General features: G+C 32.0%; 1 protein-coding gene and 1 long non-coding RNA gene across 2 annotated transcripts; both read left to right on the forward strand.

Annotated features, from left to right (window-relative positions):
- Positions 1-1,266: 1,266 nt before the first annotated feature.
- LOC123669043 (6-phosphogluconate dehydrogenase, decarboxylating) lies at positions 1,267-9,452 on the forward strand. The gene is made up of 12 exons (XM_045602707.1): positions 1,267-1,497; positions 2,119-2,230; positions 2,303-2,417; positions 3,128-3,279; positions 3,606-3,698; positions 5,470-5,620; positions 6,076-6,186; positions 6,445-6,588; positions 6,896-7,050; positions 7,242-7,331; positions 7,922-8,122; positions 8,738-9,452. Exons 1-12 carry the CDS (start codon positions 1,490-1,492, stop codon positions 8,855-8,857), a joined length of 1,452 nt encoding a protein of 483 aa, XP_045458663.1. The 5' UTR covers positions 1,267-1,489; the 3' UTR covers positions 8,858-9,452.
- A 1,639-nt stretch (positions 9,453-11,091) lies between these two features.
- Positions 11,092-11,447, forward strand: LOC123668378. Its single transcript, XR_006745573.1, has 2 exons — positions 11,092-11,125; positions 11,226-11,447. It is a non-coding gene; the product is annotated as an uncharacterized LOC123668378 (long non-coding RNA).
- Positions 11,448-21,446: the final 9,999 nt, after the last annotated feature.

Below are 21,446 nucleotides of genomic sequence, written 5' to 3' on the forward strand. Positions count from 1 at the left end.
AGTTGCAAAACTTTTACCAAACTACAAACTTTAAAGCTGATATAAAAAAAAACATACACGATAGGGTTTTAATTGTTTTTTTTTTATATCCTGCATTTATCTCCTTTCTAACAATGTATCATTTGTTATCAAAAAAAAATTTTGAGTAGAAATATTTACCAAAACATAACGTGCGACCGGTCGATTTCCCACCTGAGCTATTACAACTTTCTGACAATTGGGAAATTTACCTTCATATTCTAACGATATTTTTTCATTGTCTAAAAACTGGGATAACGACATTTCCTAAAAATAAATCCTAACTAGATTTTTTATTTCCCCCTAAATTCCCTGCATACTAAATTTCATGAAAATCGTTGGAGCCGTTTCCGAGATTCAAATTATATATATATATACAATAATTGCTCGTTTAATAGTATAAGATAATTGGTAAGTAAAGTCATGTGTATTTAATAAACAAAACTAAAAAGGTTTTCTGAATTTATTTTATAAAAAAACAAGGTATTGATATATACGGTCGAATTGAGTAACCACCTCCTTTTTTTGAAGTCGGTTAAAAATAGAAAAAGTAATTAATTTATGAAAAACAGAAAAAAAGCAAGGACCTTGGATATAACTTCCTTGGGGTAAAGTTATCCCACAGAGGTAGGTATGGAGAGTATAAGGGAGGAGAATCATCTTATATAGGAGAAAAGTTGTAGAAGTGTTCACCTGTATGCTATAAATAATAGTTGAAAAACCCTCCACAATCGCCCTGGTAAAGATAATAGACAAAGGGTATGAATGGAGCAATTGTAGATGAATTGAAGTATGCAGAGTTAAAAAATTTAAAATCATTAGTTAATTATTGAAAATTTTAATAACTTTGGTACGTTGTACAAAATAAATCAGTCAATATAACCTTAAAAAATTAGTATAAGAAAAACTGCACCTAGGGTGATTTTATTTCGTAAGCTATGAATAATATATATATATATATATATATATATATATATATATATATATATATATATATATATATATATATATATATATATATATATATATATATATATATACGTTAATTGATTTATTATAATTTAATTTATGAAAAAGTATGTGAATAACAAAAAACCACCTAATAAAATTTGGCACTTTCTTTAAGTTTACCCTCGTGCTAAAGTGGCGTCACCCTAATTTAATGCATTTCCATGGACACTTTCTGATATATAAAGATGAATCTCCTCCCCCCTTAAACAGAGGTAAAAGCCAATACTCTTTGGTAAAAGCATGATTTGACAGAAGCTATCTATATAGTTTTAAAATTTAAAGCCCATTAAAGTCAAAGAGTATATAAGTAATTAAAGTATTCAAGCTACAAGCACAGAGTATATTGAATATACGGGCCAACGAGTACCTATATAAGATAGCGACTTCATTACTTGATTTGCATAGTTCTTAGCTAATAGCTACGGTATTGTCGAGTGGTGCATATAATATATTGAATAAAATGGCAGAGTAAGTTAATTTTGTATTTTTTTTTTGCAAACGAATAAGAAGATCACATATATTAATTCGTAGTTGTACAATAAAAACCCATTTCTAATATTGCTAAAATATTTCACAACGTTACGTTAATTTTTTTTGATTGTAATGACCAATAAATCAATATTTTTCTATCTCTTAAAAATGTTTTATTAAAGCTAAATACATAATAATTGTACATCAATATTGGACGTGATATTTTATGTTCATTTACCGTAAAAAAATATATGCAATAATTTTCTTTTCCATATAAAATCATAGCAATTTGTAACAGACATATTTAATATAATTATCTTTTCACATCAATAGGTTTTTAAAACATCAATAAGTGGTGTTAAGTACTTTGAAAGGCAAATTGATAACAAGGTTATTTGAAGGTTACCCTAAACACTCCTGCAAGTGCAAACACAACTAAATTTAATCATACTTTTTCTATATGTGGAACAATTTAATTTTTAGTCTGTTAAATTGATTAAAAATAATATGAACTTACAATCATATGTTCAGTCAAAAAAGTAACGATTAATTCTAGTATATATGAGAGACATATTTTTAAAAGTATAAATTAATAAACTATTTTTTTTTAATTTTTAGACCTAAAGCCGATATTGCCCTGATAGGCTTAGCAGTGATGGGTCAAAATTTGATTTTGAATATGGATTCCAAAGGATTCATTGTTTGTGCCTTTAATAGAACAGTGGAGAAGGTAATTAAAAAAAAAAAATCATAGTAGTTATGTACATTTATATACTCATTATAGTTATAAAACTATCACCAGGTCGACCAATTTCTTGCAAATGAAGCAAAAGGTACAAATATAATTGGTGCAAAATCCTTGGAAGATATGGTGGCAAAACTAAAAAAGCCACGGAAAGTGATGTTGTTAGTTAAAGGTATGTTTACATTGAAAAATTGTGTACTTAATGAATCTATTTCATGTTAGTTTCTTCAGGCTTTGAATATTTGATAGTTAACTGTTATTAACCGGTATTTTAACTTATCACCTATAAACATATACACCATTACAAAACCATTTAATTTAAAATTATTTTGTAATAAGAATTTAAAAGGAAGAAATCATAAGTTTGTTATTTGTTGGTTTACAACATTTAGATTACAGAAAATGCGGGTTGGAAGTTATATTCCCTACTATGAATCAATATCTGGTGTATTATTTGTACATATACACGCACCACTACACCAGAGCAGTTGCTTTGCATATACTCACAAAAGGAACAAAAGACAAAGAGAAGAAAAGACAATTTTTTTTTGTTAGTGAATTTAATCATCATAAATTTTATTTTATGACATTAATATTAAGTGTCTTTTTAAGTACTTTTTTTTAAATTTGTTATATTTATTTTTTTACATTGTAAATAAGGACCTAATAATAGACTATTGAAAACAATTTCACCTCTCCTTGATGCTGTTATATCGATATAAAAAGCATTAAACTTGATTACTTGCAATATATAATAAATAAACATGTATAGTTCATTTCTCAGCTGATTCTGAATCTCATAATGCATAGTGACATAACTACTTATAAGTTTTTCTTTTATTATACATAATTAAGACAATTTATTTTATTTTATTTTTATAGCTGGGTTTGCTGTAGATGAGTTTGTAAAGAAGTTAGTACCTTTACTTGAGAAGGGAGACATAATTATCGATGGAGGCAACTCACAGTACACAGATACTCAACGCTGGTGTAAGGAGTTGGCTTCCACTGGAATATATTATATTGGTATGGGGGTAAGTAAATACACAAATTTAGAACAAATTTTAGGCACTTTATAACATTTGTATTTATTATAATATACATTCTCTTAGTTTAAACCTATTCTTATAAAAATTTTTTTTCATTGAATATTCAATTTTTATAATAGTAGAAAATTACTTAATACTCATATCACTTTCCACTGCACACATCCCTCTGCTATGCCCAGCAGTGAGATTTTACAGGCTGAATCGTCGTAGTAATTTAAAGTATAAATTAAAAAAAAATATATTACCAATAGAAACTTAATTTATTTATTTTTGAATGGATTTTATAATAATGTTTATGTGTATGTTTAAAGGTTAGCGGTGGTGAAGACGGAGCTCGTTATGGACCTTCTCTAATGCCTGGAGGTCACCCAGCTGCGTGGCCCCATGTGAAACCAATCTTTCAGGTATTGTATATGCAGCTTTGATTTATGTTAGCAATATAGCAGTTGACCTTAGATTAATATAAACTTATCATTTTGTGTGATACAGTAAATGGCAATGATTACATGGTTTTATAATGCAATAATATTTGTATTATTTTAAATTTGACTAACTATTATTTTAATTTATAAATTCAATAAAAAAGTTGTTGTTTCATTTCTTTTGTTTTTGCTGCAATGTTTATCACATAAATTGTATATCTAATATATAAAATTCTTGTGTCATGTTGTTAAACATTGAACTCCTCCGAAACGGCTCGACCAATTTTAATAAAATTTTGTGGGCATATCGGGTAGGTCTGAGAATCGGCCAACATCTATTTTTCATACCGCTAAGTCATAAGGAGGGGGGGATTAAGCGGGTTAATAAGATATATGGCAAAGCAACGTTTGCGGGGTCAGCTAGTGTTATATAATTTTTTTGCTGAAAATAAAAATATTATACACGCATTACATAAACGTAAGAGATTGACTATGACTCTTGACAAGCACTTACACAGTTATTGCAATTAGGTACATAAAGTTGATGCACACATAACGCAAGCCGAGTCGATTTGGACAATCTTTTATAAAAGTAGTAAAAAACTAAATATACATATTATTATCAACAAATTCAAGTTGATTTTATTGTAAAAGTTATTTATAACCTATTCCTTTAATTTCAGAAAGTAGAAATCTATTTATAACTTTATTTCGTCAAATCTTTGATATACCACAAGGTTTATGAAACTATATAATGTAATTCGCAACAGAACAGTGACATATTATACATTTTGTGTTGAAAATTAAAAGCAAAGAAACAATTATGGTAACTTAATGCTAATTGTTTCTTTATACATACGTAATATATGAATATACATATTACGTAAATACTTTGTAATTTAAATCAACAATAATGTCTCTAAAATTTAGTACACATTTGAAATAATATATTTTCTTATAACCTTTGATGATTTATTATATTGTATTGGTTTTCGATTACCGTTTGTTTAAATATCCCTTATTATTCTATTATTAAAGCTAAAATCAGTGTATAAACATATATTATAAATGTAGATACATTTTTTCATGTCATGTAAATTTTTTCTAAGTTGTATCATGGTTATGTCTCAGATAATAAATACCGCAAAACGGGGCTAATAGACACGATTTCAAAGAGTGCACTATAAATATTCTATATTATCGTTAAAAATATAAGCATATTGAGATTTCGTTTTCCTGCCTGAATTAAAATATATTCTTGTTCAACAAGATTTTTAACCAAATATTGGTTGTTCCAATTAATATCAATTGACTAGCCCGTTGACGCAGTTTGTAGTGGCCCTGGGTTCTGTTGCGGGTTCGATTCCCGCCTGAGTCTGGGTGTAATATTTATATATTTATTATTTCTGTGTATATTTATCAAAAAAAATTATAACAGTCGGCTGTTACCTGTAACACAAGCATTAAGTTGCTTACCATAGGAACAGACGACCGTGTGTGTATGTTATAAGATATTTATTTATTTAATACTTAAACCGGGGTGAACTGGAACCAGAAAAGGCGATATAGGGAAAAATGCCAAGAGTTGGCAAAAAGTTAAAAGGAAGTTTAGTAGATGCAGTAGTTAATAAAGTAGATAATCTCACGTCTTCATATATTTTGAAATTTAGTACATATATATTAAAATTGATTAAGACTAATTTTTTTAGTAATTAATTTTTTATGAAAATTATCATGTTTGTTATTACTTTAGGCCATAAGTGCAAAAGTAAATGGTGAGCCGTGCTGCGACTGGGTCGGTGAAGACGGCGCCGGTCATTTCGTAAAGATGGTTCACAATGGGATTGAGTATGGAGACATGCAACTCATCTGTGAAGCATATCATATTATGAAGGATGTGCTCGGTAAAAATTATTATTATTTATTATCTCTAGTGCGTCAGTACTAAAATGTAAAAGATGGAATCTTTTTATGTATATGATATTTTGTAATGTGATCTAAACAAGCAATCAATCAATTTCATTTGGTAAATTAATAATTAACGTGTAAAAATCGCAGCTGAGTCATAAAATCAAAGTTGTTATTATTGTGAAATCAGTATAATGATAATAAGTTTCCTTTCCCTTTGCATATTTTCTATTTCAGATTAACATTATCACTTCAATAGATATCACTTAAATAGTTATCACTTAAATAGTTATCAATTAAATAGTTATCAATTAAATAGTTATCAATTAAATAGTTATCACTTAAATATTTATCTACCAGCTCTATTTATATAAGTATATATAGTATAAATTCCCAAATAATTGTAATTACTAGTTATATACTGTATTGATAAATAAAAAATGGTCCACAGGTATGGAACAGGACGAGATGGCTCAAGTGTTCGAAGAATGGAACAAGGGAGAACTGGATTCATTCCTTATTGAAATCACTCGTGACATTTTGAAATTCAAGGACTCTGATGGTCAGTTTAATGTATACTGTATTTGTTTGTTAAATTTGCTATTCACATTTGAGGTGATAATCATTTTATTTGATTTTTTTATTTGTCGTTGATTGATGTGCGATGTCTTTTTTATGTCAATTGTTAATTTGTAAAGATAATTTCTTTAAATGTTACTCAACATATAAAGATAGATAATCATAATAAGAAAAGTACATATATTGTTTTAATTTCCTTTTCGTATGGATTTTGTTCATAAGTAAATTATTTTGTGTACAGGAAAATATCTGCTACCAAAAATTCGTGACTCTGCTGGTCAAAAGGGTACAGGAAAGTGGACCGGAATCAGCGCTTTGGAGTATGGAGTGCCTGTCACTCTAATAGGGGAAGCTGTTTTTGCTCGTTGTCTCTCTGCTTTGAAAGGTATATACATAAATGAAAAACTAGGTCTAATTTTTAATAATAAGTCTTATAATAAATTTATAAAAACTATCATAATGCCTATTTCCTTTCTTTGTCTATGGTAACTTTTTTGTTGTATAAGTATTAGTGTGTCAATCTTCTCTAATTTCTGTCTGTAATTTTTGGGTTTGCAACAAGAAATCTCTATAAGCAATAAAAAACATTTATACTTGTGTACATGGCAGGTATGTTTATATAAACGTATGTATGAATCTCAAATTTCTCTTTGATAAGTAAATTTACTTGATAATTTTCACAAAATGTCCAGATGAACGAGTTACTGCAAGCAAGAGTCTGCCGGGTTCCAATCTTAAGTTCACAGGCAATAAGAAGGAGTTCCTTGAACACTTACGTATGGCTTTGCTAGCTAGCAAGATTATTTCTTATGCACAAGGTTTCATGCTTCTCAGAGAAGCTGCTAAGGTATTACTTTCCATTCTTAATAATTACATTACATATATGTTGCATGTAATTCATACATTTCAAAGTTAACTTGGGAAATAAATTATGAAGCCTTTCTAAATACATGTCTAATCTAATATTCGCATTAAAAAAATTGTAATATAAATGATTCATGATTAATTTTATATTTTGTTTTTCTATAATTTCTTCAGGATAATAAATGGAATCTGAACTACGGAAGCGTAGCTCTCATGTGGCGTGGAGGATGTATCATTAGAAGTGTATTTTTAGGGAATATTAAGGTATGTGACTTAGTTTTTTTAAAAATATAAAATAATCTTTGTACATGGCTTATCATAAACGCCCCACACTCAACGGCAACGAGCAGAATGTGCAAACACCCAGACTATGACATCTGCAACATGCATTAAAAGTGCGATATTCTCGGGTTATAGTGAATCAAATAAACATAAATAAAATTAAGTCACGTTATACTTACATGCTACAAAAACTGATAACTTTTCTCTTAGAATGTGCAATGGGTCTTCAGTAGGACGAAAAAGTACAAATTAGATAGAATAGTAGATTACTGTTATTGTCATATATGTATCATATATATATATATATATATATATATATATATATATATAAATGAATGTTTGTCTGTATGTTATTTATAGAATCGTAAACTATGCATTTGATGATCACGTTATGATCTTCAGCAAGTGATTAGCATGAGCCCACAAACGTTTCTGAGTTGGTACGACAAAAAAAGCGTAGCAACGCGTGCAGTGTACAGCTAGTATGTAATAAAAGCAAAGCAAAAATTTAAGGTATTCCAATGTAACCCATGTTCCTTCAGTTTGATAGACTTTTTTTTTCTTTTAAATAGGATGCTTACACAAAGAACCCTCAGCTGTCCAATCTTCTTCTGGATCCGTACTTCAGCAAGCGTATAAGTACCTGTCAACCATCGTTAAGACAAGTAGTAGCTCAAGCGGCATTACTTGGTGTGCCAGTTCCAGCATTTAGTGCTGCTCTTGCTTTCTATGATGGTTACCGAGCAGATATGTTGCCGGCTAATCTTTTGCAGGTAATGAAATTTAATAAATACTTTTTAATATCAAAAATTACTTTTTAATCGATTTTTTTATGATCTTATATTTTATTATCTTTTTTTTATTTGTTTTCTGTCACTTGTGATAGCAGTATGGCAGACAAGTTTTTTTAAATATTTATTAAAGTAACACCTTTGATCAAGGAAAATGAATGTTGCTAAGCGCATAACTCGAGAATGGCTCGACCATTTCGGCTATTTATTTTTTGTATGTCCGTTAAGGAAGGTTTTAATATTATAAAAAAATAATTTTTACTATTAACTTTTGACAGAACGAAGTATGTCCGGGGGCAGCTAGTATACAAGAAATAAAATACTTTATATTTAGATATATTTATATTTAGATGTCTCTCATCATAATTTCCTTAATAATACCAAAAAATTCAGTAGATATAATTTGTTTCTTACGTGAACGTTTGCGGGGTCAGCTAGTGTCCATATAAAATTCAATATTATAAATAAATATTTAGGGTTTCCTTTCGAAAAATTCAATAAATATGATATATAAATATCTGATTTTAGTTTTCTTTTTAAAACAAAATTTTAAAATTATTTTATATGTAAAAATAACATTGATATTTGTTTACGCAGGCACAAAGAGATTACTTCGGTGCCCACACATATGAGTTATTGACCAAGCCGGGTGACTTCATTCACACTAATTGGACCGGTCACGGAGGAAATGTTTCTGCTTCCACTTACAATAAGTAAAATTGTTATCCAGAACTCTATTTATTTGAAGACATAAGTGATAAAATTATAAATACATTTCTAAAGCATTTTAAACTTTTTAAATACAGGTTTTATAATATACTTTTTATATATATATGTATAAGGAGTTCGACACCTATGTTCCTTCGAGTGGGGTGAGGGGGGGGGGGATTGTAAGTGTTATAGATCACGTCAGAACCCTCCATTTGAGGGAACGCAGTTAGTAGTCGAACCTTTTGAATATTTTTTAAAATTATATTTTTGATTTATATTTTGCAGTTGCGTATACAATGTCGCATACTCGCTTATAAAGTATTTACGATAGTCTTTATATATAAGTTTGTCTATTTAGAAATTAACCTTAACATTATTATGTAATTAACATTAAAGTTATCATGTTTTTGATGTTATAGATTAAAAAGAAAATATGTTATAAACTTATTTTTTTATCTGCACAAATATTTATTTCTTCCTATTTTAGTGTGATGGGTTTTAGCGAAAAGAAAACTTGTGTGCGTTCTGCAGTGGGACCAAATTTATGTTTATACTATTGTTTTTGACAACATTGTATAGAGAGAATAAATGGGTATTGTTATATTTGTTTTTTAATCAATCCTTTATAATTTAAGATTGGTAACAGTTTTTTATAACATTATATCCGTGCATGTCGTGAAGAACTTAAAAAAAGTACAAAATGGCAATTTTACAGGGCAGCGATTTTAAAGTTTGTCATTTTCTCCAAAATCCGTTTTCATCTAAATCATCTTTATAGCTTGATTTATGGATAATTTTACGATTTTACGTATTCTCGTAAAATCTGCTTATTTTAAAGATATTAGACTTATGAACATACTTACTTCCCAAAGACTTATCAACTTATTCCCCATACATTAGTGCTCAAACCAGAGAAAACATCGTAAAATTTTTTTAAACTTTAATATTGTATTTCTTTATTAGTATTACGGTAATAATAATCATGATATACCTTTTTAAAATCCTTGTATTGTGCCCTTCAATTTGATATCCATATCGTAGTATTCGAGAAAAGAATTTTTTTTTCATTAACTACAATGGCTTCGCGCAGCCGCCATGTTTGTTTTTTTTTTGATGTCACCTATCTAAGAACACTTGGGCAGCTAAGACGAACCTAACGATACCTCAATTATGTAAATCCGTTCAGTGGTTCTGGAAATATGAGGTAGTAAAGAATATTACATACATACATACAAGATACGCGCGAAAAACATAACCCTTCCTTGGCAGTCGGGTAAAAATCAGTTTTTCAGTGTAATTGAAATTTCTAAATTGATTTAAGTGTAATTTTAGATGGGTTTTCAAATGTGTTATGCTTTTCTTTCTTATTATTTTAATAGCTATGCCCGCGACTTCGCGTGGAATTTTATATAAAAGTTGTTGTTCAGTTCGCAGAGTTATAAAATAAATTAATTTCTAAAATAACAGTAGCCTAAGTTACTCGTTACTACATCTGCCAGTGCAAGTCCCGTCATAATCGGTCCAGCCGTTTCAGAGATTAGCCGCAATAAACAGACAGACAGACAGACAGATAAAAATTGTAAAAAATGTTATTTTGGAATCGGTACCGTGTATTATCTATATGCATTTTTGTTAAAAGCGGTTATTTAAATATTACAAACAGACACTCCAATTTTATTTATTTGTATAGATATAGATATATTAAAACACAATCACTTTGACTCTGATGCCCTATAGTCTGGCAAGACGGTCGGCGATAACGCTAACTTTTGATATAAACAGCACTTTGACTTTTGTTAAGTCGAGGGTAATCAAGATTTTCTTAAGACTACTGTCTCACTATCCATGTTTGTGGAGGTTTTTTATTATGGTAGGGCGCAGAAAATATTCTGCTAATATATATATATATATATATATATACTCCTCCGAAACGGCTGAACAGATTTTTATGAAATTTTATGTGCATATCAGGTAGATCTGCGAATCGAATATATATATTTTATTATATAGCAAAACAACGTTTGCGGGTTCAGCTAGTATATAATATAAAAAATACTTTCACATGTAAAGATAATATAAAAATTTAGTAATGAGTTGTACAAAATCGTCTAAAATTTTGTGTCACTGAGAAATTGTCACTTGTCAGTGAATTATTTACACTTCAGTATGTAAATAATATGTAAATTAGTATATTAGGTACAAAATTAAAAAGGGATTTGGCCTGCTACTAAAAAAATACTGCTTATTATAGTTTTATATTTCACTGAAGAATAAGTAAGTAAGATTCCGCAATATTTATAAACAATTTTCTGAGCAATAACAATGGCAATTTGATGAAGGATTAAATGAGTAAGTTGTGCTTATTACTTTGCAGATTTTTACTACAGTAGGTACTATATAAAGCATGATATACGGACTATTATTGACATCAGTCATAATCATATTATGGGGACCTTGTTTGAAAAAAGGATTGTGGGCTAAACCAGGCCCCGTTTATGCGAAAGATAGAAAGAACCGACTATTTCGAATTACCCCCACGGGTGAATGTTGCAGGACCTATCCTAATCACAAATAAATTTTATAAATAAATGAAAAAGGGAAACTTTATTATTTGTATCAAAATACAAACACCAACTATACCATCCAAATATCGGCTATTTAACTACCCATGAAAGGTGGTAAAATAAAAAAACGCTTAAATAATGTACAAAATTTATTTGTTTTTAAATACCTATTATACTGAATATTCTTTCTAATGTCATTTAATATACGACAGTAAATATTATTATTAAAAAAATATAAATTTGTCATTTTATAATTAATAACTATAAATCTTATTTTCTTCTATTCTAATTTATTATTAACATATCAGGAGGTAAGTTTCATAGCTATAAATAAAAAAAATTCGAATAAAGTTTTTCAAATACCTACTCAGAATTTGAACCAATGTTATTTATTTAAAACCAAGTCTAATGTAAATTTGCTTAAATATAATTTTAAATTGTCTTTGAAAAAGAGAGAAAAATAATTGATTTCGTATAATTATGATTACTATTAAGCCTATATTTTTTTTCCAAATATTAACGTAGGCGTAATTGTAGAAATTGCAAATGAGTTTTAAAATTTACCTTCACATATATTTTTAAGCATTTTAAACTAAAGTTTTACAAGTATCTAATAACATACAAAAAGACAACAAAACTTAACATTTCAAAATAAGTATAAAGTATAGCTATACAATCGTAATATAATATTAAGCGACTTTAATTTAATAATAATAATAATAATCTTTATTACCATGAAACTATAGAATGGTACTTATTTCTAACGGCATCTGCACTAAGCACAGCTTGAATCTCAGATGCCAGGCATGCAACCAGACGAATAGTTCGTTAGACACAGCTCGAGCAGACATAAACTATTTTATATACAATTACTAAACAAATAAATTAAGATAAAATAACAGAAATATAACATTAAACGTAATAATAACATATTCTCGTTGTGTGCGTTTGTTATGGGTCTGTGTATGTGTTTGAACGTGTGCGTGTGAGTGCATGTGTGTGTGAGCGCTTATGTGTGATTACAGACGTTTTTGCCTTTTTTATAGTAAGTTTTCTTTTTCTGCATAACCCAGTTCTAACAATCAGTGTTTAGTAGGTACGCGGTTATATAAGCGCGGTAAAAGGTAGTACGGATGTCGATTTGCAGAGGTTGTTCGCAGAGAGGGAACTATAATTCGGTATACTCGCTGCTTAAGTCGGTGTTGGTGATCTGGTGAAGCCACGGCAACTTTATGCATATACATTACACAACATAGGATAGACAGTTGCCGAACTCCAACTCACAGTCTTTATATAGTAGATCCGAACAATACCTAAAGGGCTTGCCAAGCATGACCTTAAGAACTGATCTCTGAGCGCGACATGTGACAATGTTTTCAGGAGCTGAGTGTCTGAGGGACTTAAACACATAGGTAGTTTTGCAAATTATCGATGTCATATCGGCTATGTACTTTGTGTAGGACATGTTTTCGTCTATTATGACACCCAAATATTTTATTGGTTGTAGGTGTTATTGGACGAAAACCACAGTATGAGGGTATTAGGGCTACAGGTATGTAATTTTAACATGCCGTTGCGAGAGGTTGTGAAATGCGCGTTTTTTGGAAGGCTATGTGCTTAGTTTTATTTATATTTAATGTCAGCAAGTTTCTCAATAGCCAATCTCAACCAATCAATCGTGACATTCCTTGCTCTGCTGCTTTGTAAGTTTCCTCCCATGTAGTACCTTAAAAGATTATTGCTGTATCATCAGCGTAACAAATAATGTTCTTCTTTCCGGATACGGCTTCAATTTTTTTTAAATATATAGACTAGCGCTTGACCGCGATCTCAGCCAGATCAGATCTGCAGCCTAAGATAGTGCGCGCTTGCCTAGAAGATGCCTATTCACTCTTGATTTGAAAATACCCAAGTTGTGATTATTTGGAAAAACGGAAGCCGGAAGGGCATTCCAAATTTTTGCGGTGCGTATTAAGAAAGAGGAAGCAAAACGCTTAGTGCGAGATCGTGGGATTTCAACCACGTAGCGGTGCACACTCAAGCGATGCCTAGCGGTTCGGTGGTAGAATGGTGATGGTGGAACCAAATTGTGCAGATCTTGGGCAAACTCTCCGAAATATATTCTGTAAAATACAGACAGACAGGCAACCTTGCGTCGATGTTCAAGACTTTGTAGTCTAGAGTTAACTAGTGGTTCGTCACCGACGAGTCTTCTGGCGCGTCGATCCACAGACTCCAAAGCAGCAAGCTGGTACTTGGCAGAGCCATCCCATAAGTGACTGCAGTACTCCATACTCGATCGAACTTGTGCTTGGTACAGAGTGAGAAGCTGTTCCGGTGTGAAGTACTGCCTTACTTTATTGAGGACACCAAGTTTCTTACCGGCAATTTTTGCCTTGGATTCTATATCAATCATGTCGCTTATGTAAGCAAGGAATAGTATAGGACCAAAAATGCTGTCTTGTGGTGCGCCGAATCCAACTGGTAATTTATTGCTGACATCTGCTCCCACTGGTACACATTGATACCGCGTTCACAAGTAGCTGTTAACACTCCAATGCCAATTCTCTAATTCCCAGGCGCTGTTTTTTAACTAGAATGGGAATCGAAACAGTGTCGAATGTCTTGGCCAGGTCAAAAAACACGCTGAGACAGCACTTATTTTGATTCAACGCAGTCAACACTGTTCTCGACACTAATATTACCGCGTCTTCTGTGGATCGCCCATGCCGACAACCGTAACTGTCTATCCGGGATTAGGTTATTACTTTCAAGGTAAGAAGTTAGTATCCTGTAAACCAACCTTTCTAGCAATTTTGAAAAACTTCCGGATGGATGGATACTTACAGCCCCGGGGAGCCGTGGCTTATGTCCGACTTCAGTCAGTCAGTTGATTCAGCCTATTGCAGTCAATCAGTTCATTATTGCATCAACTGCTGGACATAGGCTTCTTCAAGTTCGCGCCAGACATTCCGATTTTCCGTAATCCTCATCCAGCCTACACTGGCAATCTTACATTGATCGTCGGTCCAACGGGCCAGAGGACGTCCCACACTGCGTTTACCAAGACGCTATCTCCATTCCAGAACACGTCTGCTCCAAAGACCATCGGGGCTGCGAAACAGATGACCAGTCTACTGCCACTTCAAATTCCTAATTCTGTGTACTATGTCGGTTATTTTCATTCTCTCGCGGATAGTCTTATTTCTAATCTTATCTTTGAGAGAAACCCCAAGCATAGCCCGTTTCATTGCACGTTGAGCGACTTTAAGCTTGTGGATCAGTCCTTTCGTCAGTGTCAACGTCTTGGATTCGTATGTTAACACAGGCAGAGCGCATTGCTTGAAGACTTTTGTCTTCAAGCGTTGAGGAATCTTCGAAGTGAAGACTCAGTGAAGCCTGCCAAATGCCGCCCCGCCCAACCGAATCCTCATATCGGCGTCCTTTTCGAAGTTGTTGCGGCCTAGTTGGATGGATGGTATGGCCTAAGTAAACATAGTCCTGAACAACTTAGAGAAGGGTACCATCGACCGATAACGGTCTCAGTATGACTTGGTTGTTAAACATAACTTTCGTTTTGTACAGGTTTATACCGAGACCGACTCGTCGGAAGGACTCGTTTAGAATGGCCGCTGCTTTAGAGTGATGGAGTTTGCGTGGATGGTGTCTGTCATTAGAGTCACGGATTTTCCGTGGATGGTGTTCTTAGAGTCACGGATTTTGCGTGGATGGTGTGTCCTTAGAGGCACGGATCAACTATAATTAGATTTTATATAAACGAAGAATATTATTACGGGCATCCCTGTCAAACTGCAGCTGATCGATAGCGTCTCGGATATTTTTACTGAATTTCTGTGTGTGTCCCAATTAGTATGCAAACTTGGGGAAAATTTTGATTTTACTTTAATATGACGAGGCAAGTTTGTGACAATACAGCTGCAATATTGTTAAGTTAAAAATGAAGTTTCAAGTTTGCGATAATATTGAGCGTCAGTGTTTACATGTGAGTCAATGTGAGTTAGTAGTAAAATAAAGAGAGAGTATGCAAGGATGTGTGAAATACTGTTTTTAATGAAATGATATCCTGGCTGCGTTAAAATACAAACACGAGGAATACAAAGAAACGAATGAGCCAAACTGTCAATTACTTTGTGGGACTTAATTTTGTCTACGTTCCTCATGGTCATTCTTTGTAAGAGATGATCACAAAAATAACTAATTAATATCTATCTCTAAAATATGTTACAAGGCAACTTTTAATTTTTTCGCACCTAGCTAGTTTTAAAGGTAAAATATCACATTGCTAAATAATTCTAAGTATATCCAATACTTTGACTAAAGCGTTATATAAAAGTGCTTTAGATTAATATTATTTGTTTAAATAGATAAGTTTTGCTTAACTTAGGACGGTTGAAATTAATATAATAATATAATCAGTCCATATTCGGAATAAAAGTTGATTAACAATTTAACAAGAACATGGAAGGATCGCTAAGTGATTGATAATAAGAATAATTTATACACTCTAGAGTTGTACGATGTATAAAAATATTGAAAATATTTAAAATACATTATTATACTACAATAATTTAAATAAATAGCAATAGTCTATTAATTACTGTTTATTTTCATAGTGTTTTACACTATTTTCAGGAATATTTTTCCTGCCTGTAGACTGTCTTCTAATACCTATTATAATGTGTGAATGGTTAGAGTCACTTATGTAATTTTTTCATAAAAAAAGTTAAAGTTATAGTTTACCAATTACCTTAAAACTAGTAACTAGTTCTTAAAACCTACTCACTCTATGGTTCTGATATTTCACTTTGTTCACTATATTTTATGGCTATGATATTTCACTTTTAGTCTATTAGTATTTATGGCTAACTTCAAATAAATAATATTCTAAGATTTCGACCTTCTATGATAGCATTTTACAGTCTAAATATGACCTCATAGTTCTGATAGAGGCATTTTAACGAGCTCGGTGTCCGATGGTGAGTTCTTCCCTGCTGGTTACGTTGTGATTCGTAATGATCGCGATGGTGATACTGGTTGGGCAGACGCTCTGCTTACGTACGTGCCGTACGTGATTGCTATTTCATGCATGTACTCAGATAATCATATTGATGGTCTAACATCTGATAAAGAAGTCTTATTCGCTGTTGTTTCGAGTAAACTTCTGACATATTTGTGTTTTGTGGTGTATCTTTCACTTCGTTACAATGACGACCAATATTTTAATGTATAAACTTGCATTGAAAACGCAGTTAATTCATGTACGGATATGAATGTTCTTCTCGTTGCCCGGTGCAAGGTCCTTAGCTTTCCAGTATTTTAGCACCTTCGGAGTGGAATTGGAGGAAGGCTCGTTACCAATCACTATATGCTGATTTAATCAATCTTGATTGGGCTGATATTTGCGAAGTAGATGATGTTAATGTAGCTGTTACTATGTTTTATTCTCAAATATATTGTTTATTATTTTTATATGTACCCTTTAAACAAAAATCATCGCTGGCGAGGGGACATTACCATAACTGGTTCACAAAAGAAATCATTCAATACATAAAAAATAAACTTTTCCACTTGAAAAAATTTAAATCAGATGATCAATTATTTAACAAAGAGTTATTCCGTTACTATAGATGGCGTGTTAAGCTACTAGAAACGAAAGCGTATCAGGAACATTTAAATTTAATTCAAAATGAAATAATACGACACCCAAAATCATCTAGTGGACCCGAAGGCATTACCGTGTTCCTAGGTAAAGATTGTATATCTGTCCTACAGACGCCTCTTTTATCTTATACAGCATTCGAGGTATTCCAACTGCTGGAAACTGTAGGAGTCACTCAGATTCACAAAGGTTCAGGTAACAATGTTTCCATATTTAGACCAATTGCGGTACAGTCTGTGTTTGCCAAGATATTTGAAACCATTTTTAACTGTCTCATTAGCCATCAATTGGTGACTTATTGCACCATGGTCAGCATGGTTTTCGTAAAGCGAGATCTACCACTACAAACTTAATAGCACTTAATGACTATGTATGTTTTCAACTTGATTCAAGGCGCCAAGTCGACGCAGCGTATTTTTACTTTAGGAAGGCCTTCGACTTGGTTGACAATGATATTCTCTTGAATAAGACGGGTCTGATGGGCTTTACTCCTAAACTACTTGACTTTTTCAGCGAACATCTCAAAGATATATGTCAGTTTGTCAAAGTTGATGGCTTTAAATCATTTAAATTTTTCACAAGGTTTGGTGTGAGTCAGGGTGAACTTAGGGCCTATGCTTTTCTTGATAATGATCAATGATCTCCCTGATGTTGTTCAAACTGCACAGTGTCCTCTTTTTTCTGGTGACCTGAAATTATACATGGGAATTACCGATGCAGCTGATGAACATGCCTTACAGGTTGATATTGATGCAGTTGCTGAGTGGAGTAGTAGAAATTCTCTTTCTCTTAATATTGACAAATGCAAATCCATTACTTTGACTCGCAAACGCAACTGCATCCAGGTAGTACATAAATTATGTGACGCTCCTTTGGAAAGAATTAATTCTATTTGTGACCTTAGATTGACGTTAGATAGTAATTTTGACTTTCGCAAACGTGACATTTGTGAGGTGATATTTGTAAGGCTGCCAATAAGTCTCATGGTTTTATCATAAGAACTTCTTCGTAGTTTGGTAACTTAAATGTAGCTAGAATATTGATTAATTGCTACGTTCTTAGTAGACTTTAATAAGCAGCTATCATTCGGGACCCTCACGAAGATAAACAGAATATTATTGTGGAGCGACTTCAGCTGAAATTTGCTCGATATTTGTACAAGCGTTAGTATGGGTACTGTCTTTATCTTTACCCCTTTACATTCGTGTATGATATGTTTGGGCTAGAAACGCTATGTCTTAGACATAAATTACTTCTCTTAATACACTATCTCCGCATTTTACATAACGTACTGGAGTTCCAGTGTTATTGGAGAGCTTAGACATTCTAGGTCCTACTTGTATTGCCCAAAACAATCTCGGAATTGTTGCACCGCGGCGTCATCCGCGCTTACTGCACAAGCCAGCTACCCACACGCGATACGCGGCACACGCCCTAATAATACGCGCTCTACATCTAATCAGCGATTTGCTCAATCATTGTGAGGATTTAAACTTATTTGCCGATAAAATCTCTGTAGTCTGTAAATTTTAATTATTATATTTTGATAAGATTTTTTATTTCTATTTCTACATTTATTTTTATTTTCTTAATTTGTCATAATAGTGTTTGTACTCTTTTTCTAATTGACTTACTTGTGTCTGAAGCAAAGCACTGTAAAGGGTCTAGCATGATAATATACGGTCAGCGGCCCAAAAAAATAATTTGAAAATAACTTGTGTGGTAAGCATTGGCGAGGTAGAAACTTACCGTTGACATAATTTCAACCTCTAATTTCGTTGCGTTATGGAGATAATTGATCAAAAAGACGCTAAAGTGCTAGAGTGTCTATCATAAGAGGTTTTAATTTTTTTTTGCAAGTGATGCACCTATTTAATATTTTTGAACTTTTTGGTAGTAATACTAGACATAGTTACATTATTTTTTTTATTGACCCCTTTGCGTGAACTTTAAAAAGAGTTGATGAAAGCAAATGAATTTTTTAGTAGTAAATGTGATATAAAAATTCTATAAAAAATGTAACGTAGACTAATATTTTTTCTAATGAATAGTTTTTGTTTCATTAGTGTAGCTGCAATAGTTTTTGAATAAAAAAGTTTTAAAACATACTCCTTCTAGTGTCTATTTGATAAATTATCTCCAGAACGCGACGAAATGAGAGGCTGAATTTATGTCAACGGTAAGTTTGTACCTCGCCAATGTTACCACGCAAGTTTTCAAATTATCTTTTTGGGGCGCTGACCATATCTTATCCTGCTAGACCTCCTGTATGTATGGAGGAATAAGTAAAAATGATTGTTGCTAAGCGCATAACTCGAGAATGGCTCGACCAATTCGGCTAATTTTTTTATATCTTCCTTAAGGCTCACGGAAGGTTTTATACAAAAAAAACTTAAAAAACAATTAAATTTTACTAATAAATTTTCACAGAACGAAGTCTGTCTGGGCAGCTATTAATAAACAATAATAAATAATAATAACGGTAAAAAATTATTTATATATACGGCTACCTTTTCATGAGATTTTATCTTCATTTTAGTCTCTAGTCTTATTTTTATCCAAAACGTCATTAATTTTTTTTTATTATATTTGTATACAATATGTTTCAGACTTCAATTTTGAGCAAGGAGCACTTTAACAGTTGACAACACAAAATACTTGAACAGTTTTTTTTTATGGATTTGAGGGGAGATCTTGAAATATCTATTTGCACCAGGTATAAACCCATTGCCATTTTGATTTTCGTCTTTGGCCCCCCCTAAACCATCGCCGACATCAAGAACTACATTTTTCACAATGAGTACTAGAATGATCGTCATCTTGACTAGCGTTAGATTTGTCGTGACTATGTATTGAGCTAGACTCATCATTAAGACTTCCAAAATGGTAGCTCGTTCCAGGCAACTGTATCATACCAATTGGAGCCTCTTGTACTATGGTTTCTGTATGTCGGTCTTTAAAACTGCTTTCTGCAAGACTAGGACTGAGGTAATACCCCTGTCCTTCAATTACTGGTACAATATCAGTGCTCTTCCAAATAGGTCCTGGTCCCGAGCTCACTTCTAAACTACCACGATCAATACTTTCATCTCTTTGGCTTTCATCTTGAATACTGGAGTAAGGACTTATTTCTTTATAACTTAGTTCAGCACTTATTTCATATCTGTCGCTAGTCCCCGGACTTTCATCTCTATGACTTGGACTAGTGCTCTTGTCTTTGAAACTCAAGTCAGTGCTTCCATGTCTATATGTAGACCCAGAGCTTTCGTCTTTGTAGCTAGAACAGTTACTTTCGCCTCTTTTGTAGAGATCTGGATATTCGTCTCTGTAGCTAGAGTCCCGTCTTTCATCTTTATGGGTGGGACTAAGATCCGACTGCCTATCTTCACTGTCGGTCTTTTTGCTACTACTCCTGATTAGAAATAAAATTATCACTTTATTAATCATTTACTATAAATATTTTTATGTATACGTAAAATATTAAACAGACAGGAGAGGAAACGATGAATTTTCTATATGTTTTATTAATTAATAAAATAACAATAGAAATAGACTATAAGTCTTGTGATGAGGCTGATGATAATATAAAAAGAAAAGAAAAGATTAGGAACAGAAAAGAAAACACACATAGCCGTAGATTTCAGAATAGTTGGTAGTATACAATTTAAATCTTACCTTTTAAGTCCTAATTGAAGTTTAATAATTATTTTATCAAAGTCTAATGAAAATAAGGTAATAACAAACCCAACGATTAAGATACTTTTTGTGATTAACGCATAAAATAAATAAAATGTAAATACATCATGTTAATAAAATGAAGTGAGTAATAAAAATTCAAACAGATGACATAGTATTAATGTATTTTTTATTTGCGCAAAAGACTCTCGACACACAGACTCTCGACACATATGCTTTCATAGTAACAGTTTTCGTACCTTGAGAACCTTTTAAATCCAGTCTGATTGTCATCTGTCACGTTTTGCGTTCCACCCTCCCGAACCGAAGAACGAACTAACAAAAAATCACCTAATAATATATTATAATAATTTTTAATATTATACAAAAATAATCAGTTATTAAAAAATACGTTTCCTCTCCTGAAAATTCGTAAAAAATAAGTTTGGTGACAAAATTTGGTAGGATGAATGGTTGGAAGGAAAATCTACTTAAACTGATTGCAATGATATTTTGTACGTGTCTAGTTGGAATTCTAGAACAACAAATTTTACTTCTAAATTAAGACGAGATTAAAGGCCAATCACATACAGCCAGTATTAAACATACATTACAAACATGTTGCATGTAAAGCAATAGTCCAAACTTCTGCGGTCGGTCGGACCTTGTTGTAATC

Source organism: Melitaea cinxia, chromosome Z (genome assembly GCF_905220565.1).
Source record: "Melitaea cinxia chromosome Z, ilMelCinx1.1, whole genome shotgun sequence".
Taxonomy (NCBI): Eukaryota; Metazoa; Arthropoda; class Insecta; order Lepidoptera; family Nymphalidae; genus Melitaea; species Melitaea cinxia.